General features: G+C 34.9%; 1 protein-coding gene across 1 annotated transcript; it reads left to right on the forward strand.

The window, feature by feature from the left end:
• Nucleotides 1-694: 694 nt before the first annotated feature.
• LOC145597349 (transportin MOS14-like) lies at nt 695-18,846 on the forward strand. Its single transcript, XM_081653501.1, has 27 exons — nt 695-1,076; nt 2,771-2,848; nt 2,954-3,016; nt 4,186-4,233; nt 4,337-4,483; nt 5,614-5,745; nt 6,651-6,691; nt 6,804-6,895; nt 7,465-7,592; nt 9,344-9,419; nt 9,857-9,977; nt 10,076-10,175; nt 10,482-10,563; nt 10,946-11,028; nt 12,329-12,448; nt 13,057-13,108; nt 13,655-13,810; nt 14,149-14,275; nt 14,350-14,431; nt 14,528-14,616; nt 14,699-14,773; nt 14,865-14,919; nt 15,795-15,914; nt 15,993-16,085; nt 16,165-16,310; nt 17,692-17,869; nt 18,276-18,846. The coding sequence occupies exons 1-27, from the start codon at nt 945-947 to the stop codon at nt 18,552-18,554; spliced, it is 2,895 nt and encodes a 964-aa protein (XP_081509627.1). The 5' UTR covers nt 695-944; the 3' UTR covers nt 18,555-18,846.
• The last annotated feature ends 176 nt before the right edge of the window (nt 18,847-19,022 follow it).

The raw sequence follows: 19,022 nt of genomic DNA on the forward strand, positions 1-19,022 counted from the left end.
AAAAAAGCCAAATAAACGAACAATGGGCTTGTTTCGCTATTGGCTACTAGTTGTCTATTTTGGCTGTTTTGACCAGTTATTTGTATTGCCTTAAATGTTAGTTGACTATAGGCTATTAAATAAATATGTTTGGCACATCTAAAAACCAAAAGCCAATTGACAAACAAGCTGAAGCACCGATGCTCACTCTTTTACAAGATATATACGTAGTAATAAAGTTATACAATTTAATTTCAATAATATATTCACGCTGATAGTTTTACAATTAAGTGTGTAGTTATAACAACCCAAGTGAGTGCTATATATTGAAATTCACTTCCTCAAATCATCATAGAAATTAGTTCAAGAAAAACTATTTTATAGTTCCTAAAACTTTAAGGATTTATGTTTCACGTATCAATCGATATCATAATTATAATCAATCATGGCGAGTAAATGAGATTGAAGATTATTTCCTTATAGCAAATAGATTATAAATCATTCATTTATATGAATTCAAAAAATGTATCCAATTCAGACTGTCTAGTCCAGTTTCATTATAACTTCAATTTGAGCCGTTATTGTTCAACTTTTAACATGCTGAATAAATTAAAATTAACATTAAAACCCGTAAATAATCGACGGATTTTTTTTTTTTTTTTTGACGAGCACAACTTCTTTGCCATCCCACTCCAACACCTCCCAATGATTTGATCACACCACCCTCTTTCACACCTTCACCGCGCCAAAACAAACACCCCCAAACTTCCCTTTTTATTTTCTCTCTCCTCAAAAAAACAAAAGAACCCCAAATTTTTAATTAATTTTTCCAAGTAGATAGATAACATAAAATTAAATCCAATTAAAAAATTCCCCAAATCAAATCGCCAGATTTCAAATTCTTCAACCCCCAAATTCGAAAACCTTAATTTCAATTTTCTTCTTCGAATTTGAGGAGAGAGAAAATGGCAGGAATGGAGCTTCAGAATACAGTCAAGGAAGCCCTAAATGCGCTTTATCATCATCCAGACGACGCCGTTCGTATGCAAGCTGATCGATGGCTTCAAGAATTTCAGCGTACTCTTGATGCTTGGCAGGTTTTTTTGCTTTTCGTTAATCTTACGATCTATTGCTGTTATTTTAATTTGATTTCTGAATTCAAATTTTGAGCTATTTTTGTTGTGTATTGTAGTTTCGATTGAGTTTAGTTCGATTAGGTTTAATTTATCGATTTTTTCTGTTGATGGTGTTTAATTAGTGACGAGGGAGCTGCTAATTTTTGGATTATGGCGTTAATGTAGTAAAAAGTTGTAGTTTTTTTTTTTGGTAAATGTTGTTGAAGGTTCTAGCTTTTGGCTGTTCTGTATAAGAAAACTGAACAATGAGTATTCGTACGTACCGGGGTTTATCGTAGAATGTACCATCGGGTTGCAAGCTTGTGCACTATGTGGGTGTTGATTTTTGGTTGCATTAGCTTGGGTTGTTGGTGTGAGAGAAATTCATACTCTTTTTTCGACAATTGAAACGAATATGTATGGAATTAATGATATTAATACTAATTCATAATCCTAATGTTTGGATTAGGTTAATAAAGTATGAGGAACTCGAGTATGATGCTGAGGCTAGTCATTTGTAACCCGCAATCCCCCTAATTGAAGGTAAAATTGAGATAAAAGAAAGAGGAAATTTGGTTGAAGATTTAGTTAGAGTGCTCATATGTAGTCTGGAACTTCAGGGGGATTAGGAGAATATATTGTTGAGCGATATCTGATGTTACTTGTTTGATACTATTGTTAGTTTCAGCTGTCTACTTTGTTTATATGATGATGCATTATTATGCTTATATAGAAGTATTAAAAAGTTTGGTAAAAGTGAATTCTCTGATAAAATAATGAGATGTTGAGGTTAGTCATTTTTTCCCCATGACTCCCCCAACCCCCCTTCCCCCAACAACAACAACAACAGAGCCTTAGTCCCAAAATGATTCGGGGTAAGCTAACATGAATCATCATAAAGAACCATCTGGTATAGAACAAGGGACATAACCAGATAATCGGCTGGAAGAGTTTGAAAAAAGGTGTGTAAAGTGATAAAAAGAGAACCAAAAAATAAAATTCAAGATAGTTTTTAAAGGAGTGGTTAATGATAGAGTATATAAACCAATTTTGTGCCTCAACCATAAGCTGGTTGAGATGGTCCCTTAACATGGTATCAAGAGCCAACGTGACACAAAGGTCATGGGTTCAAATCTCATACACCCCCCCCACTTTCAAGTGGAATATATTGCACAGGGTATGCGGAAGGCCCATGCTGCATCCACATTTCCAGTCCAAAGGGGTCTCATGTGAGGGGGCATGATAGAGTATATAAACCAATCCTAGGCCTTAACCATAAACTTAAGCTTTTGGTTAAGTTGATCCTTTAACAATTAAAACGTGTAGAATATAAACATAAAGGTTTGAGAAAACTTTAGCAAATGAAAATCAATATATTCATAAAACACCAATTGGATAAAGTGTTTTTAGTCTAACTGCTACCTATGTAGTTTGGCAATTTGATTTCACTGGATTACAAGACTAATTTTTATCCATATTTCTTGTTACATGTCTTATACTGTTAGTTTCCCTTATTTATCTAACTATGTATCATTTTTTAATACTAGTATTAAATACTGAAGTAAAAGGGGTGCTAAGATTCCTGTATCATTTTTTTTTTTTTTTTGCATTGATCAGATTTTCTTATTATTCTATCTTTTATGTCGGAACCTTATGACATGCTGCGTTTCTCATAGGTTGCAGACAATCTGCTTCATGATACAAGTAGCAACCTAGAAACTCTAATATTTTGTTCACAAACTTTAAGAAGCAAGGTATGTTAGTTAAGATCTGACATCTTGCTTAACCTACATATATATTACTGCATAACCCGACCATTTCTGTCAGCTTTAATAAACCATGTTTATTTAAAAATTCAGGTAACACGAGATTTTGAAGAGCTTCCATCTGAAGCATTTCGTCCGTTACGGGATTCTTTAAATGTAAGTAACTTATGCTTTTTGTTCACATTCTAGGAACCTTGGTTATACGAGACCTGTATGAGCCTATGATTTTGCTTGCACACACAGAATGCTGTGTATTATTTTGGTTGATCTCTGATGTTAACTAAATGTGACAGTTGCTTTTTAGAACTTGTATGAGCTATTACAGTAATTGAAGTTCTAACCAATTATTGAGAAAAAGACAACTACAAGGGAAATTATTTGGATTCAGGGATTTAATTTCATTAAAGTATTAATTAGCTACTTCGCAGTTTACTCTATGTTGTTGAAATTTGTTAAATAGAGTAGAATGACGACTGTCAATAGAGGTTTTCAATTGTTTTCGAAATCAAAAACTATATACTTCTTTTGTCCCACTTAAATTGGCCACATGTGCTGCTTGCTTTAATCACCTACTTTATACAATTGTTGAGAACAAACATTTTCTTATGAGACTATAGATCTAATCCTAATAAAGTAAGTAATATACTAATATGGGATTATTCATAATGAAATATAGTAGGTATAAGAAGTGGCCTATTATTTTGGGACATCCCAAAATGGGAAGGTGGCCTATAATAGTGGAACAAAGTAAGTAATACATTAACCATGTTAGCCTTCCATAATTAGTTTGATTACTTTGGAAAATTTTGCAACCTTAGGGTTGTGACATCCCAAAAGGAACTGTGGCCTATAATAGTGGAACAAAGTAAGTAATACATGAACTATGTTAGCCCTCCATAATTGGTTTGATTACCTTGGGAATTTTTGCAACCTTAGGGTTACCTCAGGTATTTCCAAAAATGCAACCATAGAAAATTTTCTTCTCGTTTTTTCTGTCGGGAGCCTGTGAAATTATGCTATTTCAAACAAGGATCTAGTTGGCTAGAATTTATTAGCCTTTGGCTCTTGTGTCTTTCTATTGTAGCTTTTGATTGAGCCTGTAGATTAACAGTTTAGTCCAACCTACTACTATGTTGGAAACCCTGTGATTGTCCTTTTTGTTGCTTTGCTACAAGAGCTTGTTTTGTGTTACTGTACCTTATGTATAATAGCTGACTTAAATCCATCTATTGCATAATATGGACTGTATATAAATATTCTTTCATATGCAGCATAATTGGATTTATGTTGTGGTGGTTTCTCATTTATTTATTTTTATATTGCAGAGCTTGTTAAATAGATTTCACCAAGGCCCGCCAAAAGTTAGAACCCAGGTATTGTGGAAATGTTTTTCCAGGAATCAGACCAAACAGGGTGTCTTTTCCTATGTATATGCTACTTTCAGTGACACCAATATTCTGCTATTTGAAATTCTAGATAAGTCTTGCTGTGGCTGCATTAGCTGTTCATGTTTCTGTAGAAGATTGGGGAGATGGAGGTATTATGAATTGGCTCAAGGTAGAGATGAACAATCGCCCAGAATGCATACCCAGTTTTTTGGAGCTTTTGAAAGTTCTGCCTGAGGTATACATGTCCTTGCTGTTATTGTTTCCTTCTGGCTAAGAGTATTATATTTCTTGTTGACGTTGTCTTTGTTCTTTTCACTCAATTTACCTTATATATCAGAACTCATTTGACCTGTTGGCCCTCAGCTAAACTCATTTTTAATGGTTTATATCAGGACTTATTTCTCATTAAACCTATTTTGATAAGAATAATGTCTAATGCTTATTTGTGGTTTTCCTGAGTACTCTGTACAACTGGCTAGGTCCTGCAAATTGAGTATAAAATCAGGAAGTAAAGCAAATAAGTTGTTTTATTGATTTTGTTGTAAGATGTGCTGGTCACTGCATATAGTGCTATATTCTACTGACATTTTTCTTGCAATTCGCTTGCACTTGAAATGATTGCATATATATGTTGAAACACAAAGGAGTTAGAAATTTTCCATTTGGTTGATTTTGGGAAGTAATTTTCTTTCTATTTTCCTATTAAATCATTAAATCATATGTACTTCCTTCGTTAATTTAATTGCATCAGTTTGACTGACACGTAGTTTTAGGAAAGTGAGCTGAATAGAGTATCACTTTGTTTGGATAGAAAGAAATGGAAGGAAAAGAAGAGAAGAGAAAGGGAGGGGGACAAATTCTCTTGTTTGGGTAAAGGATTGGGGGAAGGAAGGGTAAGGAGAGGGAGGGATCCATTTTCCCTCTCTTTAATAAGCATAATCCCTCCAAAATTGGAGAGATTTGAAGGGAAAATGGAGCTCACCTCTCCCTCCCTTCCTCCTTTTCTCCTCCCATCCCCTTCCTTTCCTTCCTTCTTTGCTATCAAACAAAGCTTAAAATAATGTGTAAGTAGGGTTGGGGAATTAAAAAGTATTGAAAAGATTAGTGGGATGATAGTTCATTAAAAAATAAGGGATGTGAGAGGAGAGAATTTTTTTTTAAATAAACAGTAGGAGTGGGACCATGTGAGGAGAGTGATTAAGAGAGGATGTTAATAAAGGGAAGTGATGCACTTGTAAAAAATGGCCAACTTAATGCACTTGAAAAAAACCAGAGGGATTACTGTTGAATCAAATCTTGGTTTGTTACTTGTTGTTTCCTAAGCCATCAATTATTGATTAGAAAATTTCTTTCTGTGTGATATAGGAGGTGTTTAATTACAGAATTTCAGCTCGGCCTGAAAGGCGGCGCCAATTTGAGAAGGAACTCACTTCTGCAATGGAGGTTGCCCTTAGTCTATTAACTGCCTGTCTAAATGCCAGTGAACTGAAAGAGCAGGTAGAAATCTCAATCTGGCATCTATTATGTTCTATTTCATCTGGTTTTGTCCTAGGTTTAGGAATATACATCTTTTTTTCCTGGGGGCTTTTGGCTGGTTCACATTCAATGTCTGGTCATCCTCCGAATAGTGGTTTATTCAATGTTTTTAGCTCATTATATGCATCAAATCAATGCAAATGCAGCATCACTGTTTTACAGAAAGATATTTTTTTTATTTTTTATTTTTTTTTATTTTTTTTTTATTCTTTCTTCTGTCATATTCGTTATCTTCTCTAAAAAAAAGCCATTACCATATGGTTTTTGTTGTTTTTGTTTGTAAAACAATGTGTATGTGCCATTTTTATGAAAATGTAACTTCAAAGCTGTTCAAATTTGTCTAATCTTTCTGACAATAGTATTTAGTATGTATTGTATTTTCCTCCGTTATTATTATTATTTTTAACTTGCAACAGTGACTTATTCACTATTCATATGCTCTACTTTGACTACCGTTAATGTTTTTTACTTTAATTAAAATTTACTCGTGTGGGATCTTATAAGATTTGCCTCGATTTATACTTTCATAATATACATTTTTTACACATTGGTAATTAAAGATATTTGTGATTGAAATAATGCGTTGGTAAGTGTGAATGAGAAGTGTTGCAAGTTTTTTTATTAAAGAGGAAGTATTACTTATCTGTGTGGTTAAGTGGGAGATTTTTCATCTATCTTTGTGGCCGTAAAAGAATAATACTTGACTTTAGCACTTGTGAAAAAAACTGATTCTTGAACCCCTTTGATACACAAGTCACTTTGGGACACTGTAGATAAAGCTATTGAGATATATTGCAAGTTAATTTAGATCCCTTATGCACTGATTTCTCCTGTTGATATGGTTGGGTTGTCTTAATTGATTCCAGGTTCTTGAGGCATTTGCTTCATGGCTTCGCTTGAGACGTGGGTGTGTGATTCTGGTCTACAAAGATAATCATCTCATGGTTAAATTCTATATGTGTAGTTGCTTCCATATTTGGGAGGTGGTTATGACTTATCATATCTGCTTTCCCTTACAGGATATCTCTATCTGTGCTTGCAAATCACCCTTTGGTTCTTACAGCTTTGTCTAGCTTGTGCTCTGATATACTATCCGAGGCAGCTGTTAATGGTAATTTCATTAAAGGCGTGTTAGAATGGAATGAAATTATGTTTGTGATGTCTAGAAATCATGGTGCATAAATTATGATCTGCAAGGACATTTTATGTGCCTTAGAATTATATTTTCCTAAGATTTGGGCTTTGTAAATTGTAATTTTGTCTTTAACTTTTATTTAATGTCTTTTGACTCTATGGTGATTTAGTTTATTGATTTAATTGTAAGATTTATTTGTAAAATTCTATGTTTGCATCTATATAACTTCCTGATGATGCACGTGTTTATGCTTTTTCCATATGCTTACATTGTTTTAATCCTGTGAGAAGCTGTACTTTGTATCTTCAATTCTATTCATTTGTAAATTGTAAGATTTGGATAAATTATTAATTTGATTTAGTTTGAACAACTTACCTTAAATTTTTGTGGATTTATGATCAAATTCTTAGATTTAATCATTCTCTGATTAATTGCAGTAGGACATGGTTGTCATTTTTCTTGTTGAAGAACATTTTTGCTTTGATTCATGGTTGTACTCTTTCTTGCCTTATATTTTATTTATAATCTTCTCTGTCATTCAACAGTTGTTTCCGAGTTAATACATTGCTCAGCAGTGGGAAATTCTTCCGATGTTTCTTGCCAGATGCCGCTAATTCAAGTGATTGTTCCTCGAGTTATGAGTCTCAGGCCTCTTCTTAATGATCCATCAAAGGTACATAATGTCTGTGTGTGTGTGCATTCTAACTTGTTATTGGTTCTACTTTTTACTCATTGATTTATCATAACATATTTATTTAATTAGTTCCTTTCGTGGGATTTTTTACCATGTACTCTGGTTGTGCATTCTGTCTCCATGTTTATATTATTTTGTCCTTGCACTCTTTCACTTTAGAAGAGGTTACATTCTACCTCTATAAGAAAGCCAAGCGACATAATGTCATAATGTTTATAACGTACTGGTTTACATCATACCTGCTTTGAAAATAGCCAAATTAGTGTGAATACATTTTGCATGTTTGACAGAATGCATCTATACTTGGTGAATTCTTTTGATTCTCTGATGCCACAAGTTGCTGTGATAAATTGAACATGGCACCTCATAGGCTCATAGAACTTGTGTGCTTTGTTGATCAGAAGAGCATGGTTTCAAACATACACAAAACCTGAAGAAATGTCAAGTTGCTGTTGTTTGACACTGTTACATGAGGTGCCATTTCCAATCTTGTCACAGCAAGAGGTTAATATTGAACCTTAAAGTTTGTTGTAAAAGCTGATGCACCTAGAGATAGTAATCTCTCACAAATTGGACAATGTATTTTTTTTTCTTGTTTGGTACAATTAAGACCTCATTCATTGCATAAATAATATTAAATCTTAGTGCATCTCCATACCATAATGATAATCCAGCCTTTTCAGTTCGAGGAAATTGTCTTCTTAAAGTCTATTCTTATCCTCAGTAGTTGTAATGTGACTCTCTGCCTCTTTGGCATTGCTGGCCTGAGACTAGGCTGTGAATTTATGAACTTCCCAAACCTTGTTATGGCAGGTTCTGTACTAGGTAATTAAGATTCTAGTCAGATGCTAATATAGTGGTATCGACTGTAGTGAGATATGCAGGAGTCATCTGCTTTAGGATTGAGGCCCCGAATTTCGTGTATGTAACAAGTTCCAGGTCTGTTTGTGTGTGCATGAATGCATACATACACACACTGGAGAATGGAGGAAGAGACATGGGCTGTAGTTGTCAAATGTCTTCACAAAGTGGAGAGGAGTTCATTTCCCCTTCCTCCTTTTATGAAGAAATTTCTTGTATATAACCGTTCTGGGTAAAGGTCATGGAATTGTATTTTAGATGGAGTGTTTATCATGTTTTTGGTCATTGTAAAAATGGTCATCACACTATGATGTTCGGACTTGGATTTTAAGGTCACACCGTGGTGTGGGTCCAGGAGTCTGACATAAACAAATCTCCAGAGTTACGACCCGCAAAGCAAAAACAGATTCCTGCCTTTGTTGTGTGTGTGTGTGTGTGAAATATGGAAGTACGCTTAGTTTTAAGCTTTTCCTGACTTTGGCTAATTTGAAGTGTCCTAGTATCATACTCATTTTGATTGTCTAAAATCTGACTCGAATACTTTAGCTGGATGTAAATAAGTGTGAGTGTTGTCGTCATTAAATGATGATTGTGTCAAAGTTTCTAAGGTCTGAATTTGTTGACCATTTTTTGTAGAACTGTGTATTGCTGTACCTTTTGGTTCTTCATGGCTGTCAGCTTTCTGATTTTCTGTTTGTATAGATTGGACTTGTAATTTCCACCTTTATGTTAAATGATGCTCAACTTAATGCAAAAACATAGGATTTTCCCCCCCATTCGGTTATGTACTGCCGGCGGGAATCTGTTGTTTGATATTCGTATAATGATTGATTGTTGCTCATACTATTGTAAACATTATTTGTATACAGGATGAAGAAGATGCAAAGGCCATTGGACGTTTATTTGCTGACATGGGTGATGCTTATGTTCAACTGATTGCAACTGGTAGGCATTCAACTCTTGTCTACAATTAGTCTTTTGTATACATAGCTGTTGGCTGTCTTCATGATGTTTAGATCCTTTTGACGTATTAACTCTGCCCTTGCTGTAAGTCAGGAAAGGTTGTTAAAATGAAGATTTTGATACCATGTTTCTCTTTTTCTTTCCAACATTTCGTTTTCCATTATCTTGTTTATTGCGCTTTTTTTTTTTCAGTTTTTTTGGGGTTGGGTGGGTGAAGTGAGGTGGAGATTTTAACTATTGCTTTGCTTGATTAGATGGAATAGAGGCCATATGAGCAGATAAAGCGCAGATCTTGTGTGCTTATTATAATGTTTTGGATGTACAACACCTAGACCATCTTTGTGACACCAACTCATTATTCTTTGTCGGTGTTTTGTTTTATTTTCTATAACCTAACTATCGCTAAATTACTTTTTTAGGTTCGGATGAGTCAATGATGATAGTGCAAGCATTGCTTGAAGTTGCTTCACACTCAGAGTTTGATATTGCTTCAATGACATTTAATTTCTGGCACAATCTACAGGTTTACTTGATTGAAAGGTGGATCTCTTGTGTTATATTTATACTTTATTAGTGTTCTTTTTCTTTACATTTGTATTTGAGAGGAGCTTATCATTAACTTTTGTTGTATATGCCAGGGACCTATATCTATCTTTGGGTAATGAAGCATCCATTGAGGCAGAGAGAAACAGGAGATTGCTAATTTTTCGTGCATCATATGAGTCTCTGGTGTCCTTGGTGAGTTTTGGTGTGATGCATAAGATTTGTGAGTGTTGTGAGCACTAAATAAGAATATTTTGGATTGCTTTGTAATATCCATATGTTAAACTAACAAGTGATGTCTTGATTGATTTTCAAAACACGTTTCTTCACCTGGCTAGCTAATTTTGTTGATTAAAGTGGTTTTGATATTTATTGTTACATAAATGTGTCTGTGCTGTAGCCACATGTTTGTTAGTTTTATGCATTCGTGTGTGTTTGGTTTTCTTCTTTGATTGTCCATTTCTTGGCAATGGTTATATCAATTTATGGTTCTGCTGTCAGGTTAGTTCTCGGGTTCAATACCCTGATGACTATATGGAGCTCTCAAGGGAGGACCTGAAGGATTTTAAGCAAACAAGATATGGTAATACCCCACACTGAATATTATTTAAATAGAAACTTAATGTCGGTGTTTCAATTATATATCCACAGCACAATTGCCAATCTGTCACAAATTTTGTTGTTGCAACATTATATAATTTTTCACTAATCCTCATATGTAGTTTGATGACTTTGATCCTTATGACTTGTAGTATTACTTATAATGGTCTTGTTATTGGATTTAATATTAAACTTCTTTTTCTAAGGCAAGGCAAGATTTTTGGTGCTTGTGGCTTGTGTCTCGCCAGCCTGATAGTTATAAAGAATGGAACAAACTTGATTCACCACCAATTCCTGCGTTTCCATCCCATAAACTGCCTGGTTGTAATTCTACTGGAATTGACCTCTTTTCTTGATGCTGCCAGCTGTTGCAGATGTTCTCGTTGATGCAGCTCTGGTTCTGGGTGGTGATACAGTGTTGAAAATTCTTTACATGAAACTTGTTCAGGTGTGATATCATTGTCTTTTCTGCTACTGATTTCTTGTTCTGTTGATGTCTTAGTTCTGTTATGTCATGGCAGCATTTATATAATTGCTTTCCTAGTACTGTGTGATTCTTTTTATGTCTTGGAAGTTCAAAATGACCTTGATTGTTCATGTAGCAGGTTTAGTGATACCCTTTTAATTAATTTTTTTGTGGAATATTGTGGATCATGGGAAAATGGTGGCATCTTGATCTGAAGCATTTGACTCCAATTTTGATGGAGATTGTTCATATAATGAGCTAGTAGAATGGTTGTTTGTCATATTCCACTGCGTTGGGACTTTGGGTTGGTTTCAGGCTATGCTAAAGAACTGTCAAAAATAGTTTAAAGGTTATAAGTGCAAAATGTGGTAAGTAGATCAATTCTAGTTCAGGTTTCTCCAATACCTTGAGGTCAAGGTCGAGTTTTGGACGGGTTGGGTCAGGAATTGCTAGCTCTATTATTGCCTATGCAAATCCCAATCATCCTTTGCCTTCCCCACTAACTCTGTGTCCGTCAACCAACATTGTTATTACTATAATCTGTATTGGCAACAACCAGCAACAATCACAGGTGGCAGGGACACCAAGGACAACTAAAGAGGAAGCAGACAAAATTAATTAACACTCCACTGTGGAGGGTTGCTCAACTGCTCACTGAAGACTGCAAGGGGAGTGCAAACTGATTCTCCTTTTGTAACAACCTTAATAGGACAAATTCTAATTAATGCTAGGATATTGTAGTTGCTTGAGTATATAAGGGAAGGTAGCAGCAGTAGTAAGGTATCCAGAAATTTGAGTGACATTTTGGATGAGAGCTTAGTAGCCTCAAGCTACCGCCGAGAGTTATAGCCTAAAGCTATATTTATCTTTGTAACCCTTTTGATAGTGCCAATAAAAAAGACTCGTGCTTTCGTATTAATTTTACAATCAGTTTCCAAATTTACAGCAGCAATCATATACGAACTGCAAACTAAGCTGTATTTTCTTTTTAATCTTGTTCTACGGTTTTTTAATTTTTAATGTTAAATAGGTACCCTCAATTATTAACTATTTTTTTGGGGAAAATGATATCTTTGGTGGTTTGTTTTTGAATGAGACACAATTGCTGTTTGCTCCTGGACCCCGCAATGATTGGATCCTTTCCTGTTGCTGACAGTGATACTATTTAAATTTGTTTCAATTAGAACCCATGATGTGTAATCTTTGAATGGATTGGCACATATTGGAGCATATTATGTTCATGGATGAACAGTCATTACCTTTTGTGATATCGATGTCTCAGGCTGCAACCAGCTGTGTAAATGATCAAAGTAGCGAATGGCGTCCAGCTGAGGCTGCTTTATACTGCATACGGGCGGTAGCAGATTATGTTCCCAGTGTGGAAGCAGAAGTGATGCCTCAGGTTCAAATACTTTCTCAGCTTTTATATTTGAACATGAATCTGATGTTTCAGCTTCTGTGTTGATTTTCAAGTATGATCAAATCTATGTCAAAAAATATTTCACTTGAATAATATGCTAAACTAATTGTTCTTGTTGTCATATTGATCACTTTAAAGTAAATCCACATTGTCTTGCTTCCAGAAAATCATCAACATCTACATCACAATCAATAAATGCACTGCTTGTTTTGCATTTGATTTTTTTTTTTAGTAAATTTAACATTATGTTACATTGGTTTCTCTAACTTAATGTGGAGGTAGGAATGCAGGATGAGGTAGCTTGCTTGGGATTTGATATTAATTCTATAAGGAACTGAACATATTCAGGAAAACAATTATGTTTAATACAATACTGAGTCTTTGTCTGCTTCATGAGGTGCTCATTTAACAGACTTTTAAGCCATTAAACTTGCTCTTGTATACAAGTTTCTGAATAGGAAGATGAACTAACTAAATTTTTTGTTAAGAGAGTGGTCAATTTTGAGGGTACTTAATTTGGCTTCTCTATCGAATTTGAAATCTTTTCTTTCTTAATGCTATCTGTTGACGGAAAAATGAAAATTTTGCAGGTTATGTCTTTGCTTCCAAAGCTTCCCCAACACCCGCAACTACTTCAGACCGGTAAAGTATTCTACTTCCACATAATTAATACTACCCATCTCACGTCTTTTACCTGGAAATTGATAAATTTTTTTACTTGTCATTATACCGTATCTCTTTTGGTATTTTCTTAATATTAATTTATTTATTTCCTGGGAGTAGAGGGTTAGGTGAGTTGATTGTCCATTTAAGGAGTATATAGGTCAGTTGCAATTACTTCATTCGTAAGTATGGCAATTGGAAACCTTTTTTTTTCTTTTTGAAGTTCCTGAGGGAGTGAACATAATTATGTTTGGCCTGGTGGCTTCATGGTCCAAATGAAGTTGTAATTCAGTCTTTGTTTAGTTCTGATATGGTAGGAGTTTTGACACAATTGTTTTGCTCTCTTTGTTGACTACTTGTAAATGGTAGTTGTATCAATCACTAGTCTGATAAGAATTACGAGGATGAAGATTATATGTTCAAACTGAACATGCTTGGAATATGATATGCTTTTTTTTTTTTTTTTTTTTTTTGACGAGATATGCTTGTAAATAGCTGTAATCGTTGTGAATGCCATGTTTTCAGTGTGCTTGACAATCGGAGCATATTCTAAATGGCTTGATGCTTCATCAAATGGACTTTCAATTCTGCCTTCGCTGGTGGAAATTCTAATGAGGGGCATGAGCACATCTGAAGATACCGCAGCAGCTGCTGCATTGGCATTTAGACACATATGTGACGGTATGCTCCGTGTCTTTTTATTTTCTAATTTTTTTTAATGTTCCTTCTATCAATTAAAATTGTAGCATTAAAGATCATTTTGCCACCAGTAAAGACTCTCCTACTTTGGAAATTTGAATCATAATTCCCTATTTGCTTCTGATTTACCTAAAGGACTAAAGGAGTAACAGAAATAAGCTTGTTGGTAACAATGCACCATAAGTTTCTCCTCTTAATATTGATAGTTAATTGTTTCAGTGTAGCAATTTTTGATCTGCTTAACTGATGATATCTGCATTAATGTTAACTTGTATTACATGGTTTCTGAGTCTCTGATTGATAACTATTTATGCGTGTAGATTGTCGGAAAAAGCTGTGTGGATCCTTAGATGGCCTCTTCCATATCTACCAAAGTGCTGTATATGCAGAAGGTGGAAACTTCAGAGTGTCTGCTGAAGACTCTCTTCATTTGGTTGAAGCATTAAGGTATTATTTTGTTTGTTGAAACTGTTGTTGAAATGTTTTTCTGCGTGAGACTGACAGTCTTTACATTATTGCAGCATGGTGATTACAGAACTTCCTCCAGATCATGCAAAGAAAGCACTGGAAGCATTATGCCTACCTGTTGTTACTCCTCTTCAGGTTTGATTTTACAATATTAGTAACTTCATATAAATCTTTGGCTGGCTCATTGTCTATCTAATGTATAATGCCATATTTTTTATTCTTAACGATCAGGAAATGATTAATCAAGGTCCAGTTAGTCTGGGACAGAAAGGTGCTCGTGAGCTTACTGTTCATATAGATAGATTGGCATATATTTTTAGGTAAAAAGGATATGCTTCTAGCTGTCTATGTAGATTTTTAGACCCTAAATCTGGTTCTCATACTGTGAATAAATTGTTTTAGATATGTTAGTCACCCAGAAGCTGTAGCAGATGCAATTCAGAGGCTCTGGCCAATTTTTAAGGCCATCTTTGATGTGTAAGTATGGGAAATGCATTTTTGGGTGTGTTGGTATTTGGTTCCTTATTACAATGTGCCCAGATTCATTTTTTTTTTTTTTTTACCACAGACGTGCATGGGACATGCGGACTATGGAAGCCCTCTGTAAGGCATGCAAATATGCTGTAAGTTCTTCTGAATATAACTGTTTTCGTAGTTGAATAGGTTAAAGCAGTACTTGAAGGGTTTCAGATTTCAAAATAAAACTCTTAAAAGATTTATAAAATTTGTATAATGCTGATATATGGTTTGGATTCACCTTAATATTTCCAAAAATAGAATGTAGAGATCAGAAAATCTCCCTAATCTTTTGCTTCTTAACATTAAGAAAAGTTTCCTCTCCTTTCTTTCTTAGTTGGTGTCAAGAAGTCATGAGGCCGTAAGGTTAGATATTGGACTGTGGTTAAGTGATAAATTGAAACAAGTAGTGTAAAGTCCTTTTATTTAGATTCAGATGCACAAAGTTCTTATTGTAGCCACGTCTGACATTCTACTAGCCTTGTACTCCTCACAGTGGTGGTGATGAATTATTTTATACATTTTTTGGTTTAGGTTACTTTATCCCTTATTTGGCGTATTAGCTTAACCATCATACCCCTCGTACTCCTCAAAATTTACACCTTTACATTTTCTCTCTTACAGTCTTACTTATCTTACACCTACCTTCCTTTTTACACTCTCTCTTCTACTATATCTTACACCTCCTCTCCTACTTTTTCTTACACACACTCATCATTCTCGAAGTTTTCTTAAACTATGCATTTACGTAAGTGAGACGAACAAAATAAGTGGAGGTTGTAATAGTTAAGCAGAAGGGAGCCTATACATCGTCTGTCTTTAATGTGAATGTAATCTTTCTTCTTGTTATTCGAGAATTATTTTCTGGTTCTGAGGAGTACGATATGCTTTGCACTTATTCTGAAGTATTTTGGTAGATACTCTTTACCTCTTTTAATGCTTCATTTTTTATTGACTCAATTTCATTTTTCCATTTTGAAAGGTAAGAACTTCTGGAAGATACATGGGTCTCACAATTGGCGCCATGCTAGAGGAGATTCAGGGACTCTATCAGCACCACCTCCAACCGTGCTTTCTATATCTTTCTAGTGAAGTCATAAAGGTAAGCTTATCCCTTTCTTGAATTTGGAGCAGTTGTGAATTCTCCATCTTAGCTTGCCTTCTAAATGCTATGTGGCAGATCTTTGGGTCAGACCCATCTTGTTCGGACTATCTGAGAAACTTAGTTGAAGCCCTCTTTAGAAGAACAGCCTGCCTTCTTGCCACAATTAGAGTATGTTCTGCAGCTTGGATCTTCTGTATTTATGTGATGAGCATGTTGGCAGTTAATCATATTTGAGCTTTTATCATAGGATTTCACCGCCAGACCAGATATAGCAGATGATTGTTTTCTATTGGCGTCAAGGTGCATCCGATATTGTCCTCAGATATTCATCCCGTCACCGGTGTTTCCCTCACTAATAGACTGTGCTATGATTGGGATCACAGTCCAGCACAGGTAATATATGCCTTTAATGTTTAATTATCCATTCTCATATAAAATATTTACTCCCTAAATTAATCTCTCAGATCGAGACTTTGAGCCAAAAGTTTCTAGTCTAAAGAAATTAAGGAAAGATGTGATTCTTTGAGACTGCTCACCTTTCAGAGGCTTAATGTCACCTTTTGAGGCATAGCTCAATTTTGAAGGAAACAGTGGTGTAATATCTGTACTGCTTCTCATTCTTTGCCCCCTCTTTCCTTCCCATCCAGTAGAAGATACTAAGGAACTCTTGACAATATATATCTATCCTGGAATTTGTGTGATGTTATTGGTCATACGGGCATAAATTTCTAGTTCCACTTCATAAACACTTATTTTGTCTTACCAATCACATGAGCTAAAGTTCCATGATCAGTAGTGAATAAGAAAGAGCTCTTAGCAACATATATTAATTATATGTGTTTGTATTAAAAAATATCATAAACTGGTCTGTTGCAAGGCGTTACTTAATTGTCTTGACTGAAGATTCTCTGGTTGAATTAAATTTGGTTTCATTGGTTATCAGGTAAGCTAAGTTAGGTTAGAATTTCTGGCCATATCTGGCTGGATAACTCAGGTTATATTGACAAACTTATATTGGAATATTGTTGGTGCATGTGAGATGGAAAAACCTAAAGATTCAAGGATTTTTTATTTTTCATTTTTATTTGTTGTTTGAGCATATATGGTGGTCTGAATATAGCTTTTGGATGAACGTAAGGCGAGAGAAAACTTAGTTATGAGTGTAGACAAATATATGTTTGTAATAGAGCTTTTTATTTTTTGTTGACATATTAATATAACTTTTTCAATGATCTAAATTTTAGGCCATTTAGGTTAAATATACTTGGACTTTTGGCTTTGGGTGAGTTATATTTAGATAAGGTTTTATTGGGTTTGAGACAATTCTTGGTGTAACCAGCTTTCGGGTCAGAATGGTTTGTTATGTTTGGTTCTGGACCTTCTGGTTTTGCCTGGTCTAGATAACAGAATATAAAATAGTTAAAACATATTAAAGTGCAAATCGGTTGGGAAAGTTTTTCTAAATTATGGTTGACAGGTTGAAAATCAAGACCAACTCTGGTACGTCGTGAAAATTAGAGGTAAGAAAGGAAGGTGTAGACTGTTTCGTTGTTGAATCCCACCCCCTACAACTCCATGGGATGGAGAAAATGAGCTAGACAGTTTTCTTTTAAGGATTTATCATGTTTTTGACTGCTCTCTCTTTATTTCTGCTGTTTCCCATTTACCTGGTATAAGAATAACTTTTGTCGGTATAATAATGTTCTCAATGGAATTTATCCTGTGATCATTTAATAGAACTTACGAATTATGTTGTATCTGTGTACTCTTGCAGGGAGGCCTCAAATTCCATATTGTCATTCTTATCTGATGTCTTTGATCTCACAAATTCACGGGAGGGTTTGCAATATCAGCCCATAAGGGATAGTGTGATCATTCCCAGAGGAGCAACTATAGCCAGAATTTTGATAGCATCCTTGACAGGAGCTCTCCCAAATAACCGCTTTGATACAGTAAGTTGCATCTAAACAAGACAAAAGTACAAAATTTATTCCTTAGCATATTTGTCAAATGAAAATGAGAGTTTGGGAGTAGAAAGTTGGGATTGGGCCTGAGAATCAGTAAATTAGGAGTTTAGTAAACAATTCACTCTTCCATGTTTGGTTACTTTGGTATGTAGTAGGAAAAGATAACCTCCCGTCTTTTCGTAGTTGATTTCCAAGTCTAATATAACGAGCTCCAAACTCCCACTATGATCATGTATTGTTGATAATAGAATACACATATAATCCTACGCTAGCTCCCTTTTATATATTCTTTCCCATTAAAGGATTCTTAACACCAAACTTTCTAATTTAGGTTTCACCTATCTAAATTCCAAATATTCAGACAAGCTAAGTTGACCCTTATATATTTCAGGTAACCTATACACTTCTGGCACTAGTTCGTGTTTATCAAGTAAAAGCTTTGGAATGGGTCAAGGAAAGTGTTTCATTGATTCCAAAAATGGCAGTGACAGAAGTTGAGAGCTCAAGATTCCTGCAAGCATTGTCTGATGCAGCATCCGGGGCTAATACTAATGCTATCATGGCTCCAATTGAGGAACTCTCAGATGTATGCCGGCGCAATCGGACAGTCCAAGATATTGTTCAAGATGCTTTGAAACCCTTAGAATTAAATATGGTTCAGAGAGTATAGTACAATGTTCCAAAATTAAGATTTGCACAGCTTATTGCTGATAGAGTTACACAAATTGAGGGGCTGTTTTCAGGAGGCCCTTGTAGAGCTGCTTTATATGCTCCATTTTGTATCTATTGTTCATTTTCATTGATTCATGTTATATATACGAAGTAGCCCACAATGTTAGAGCTTGTGGTTTGGGGGAAGGAGGTGAGATGAAGGTTTTGTTTTTTCTTTTTTTTTTTTTTTTTTGTATCTATTACGAGTACTATGAAAATGCCAATGAAATACCTCAGTGTGGTTTATCTGCTGTCGTAATCATTTTGTGGTTTGCAATTTGCTTATACAAATTATAACCAAAAGAGGAATTTTCTCTTGATAGTGCAATTTACTCTAATCATATACAAAGTACAAGTAAATCTTGTTTGTTTTACTTACTCCCTTCGTCCCCTTTTGATAGTCCCTTATGAACGAATTTTAGTTCCA

Source organism: Chenopodium album, chromosome 20, assembly GCF_948465745.1.
Source record: "Chenopodium album chromosome 20, dcCheAlbu1.1, whole genome shotgun sequence".
NCBI classification, from domain to species: domain Eukaryota; kingdom Viridiplantae; phylum Streptophyta; class Magnoliopsida; order Caryophyllales; family Amaranthaceae; genus Chenopodium; species Chenopodium album.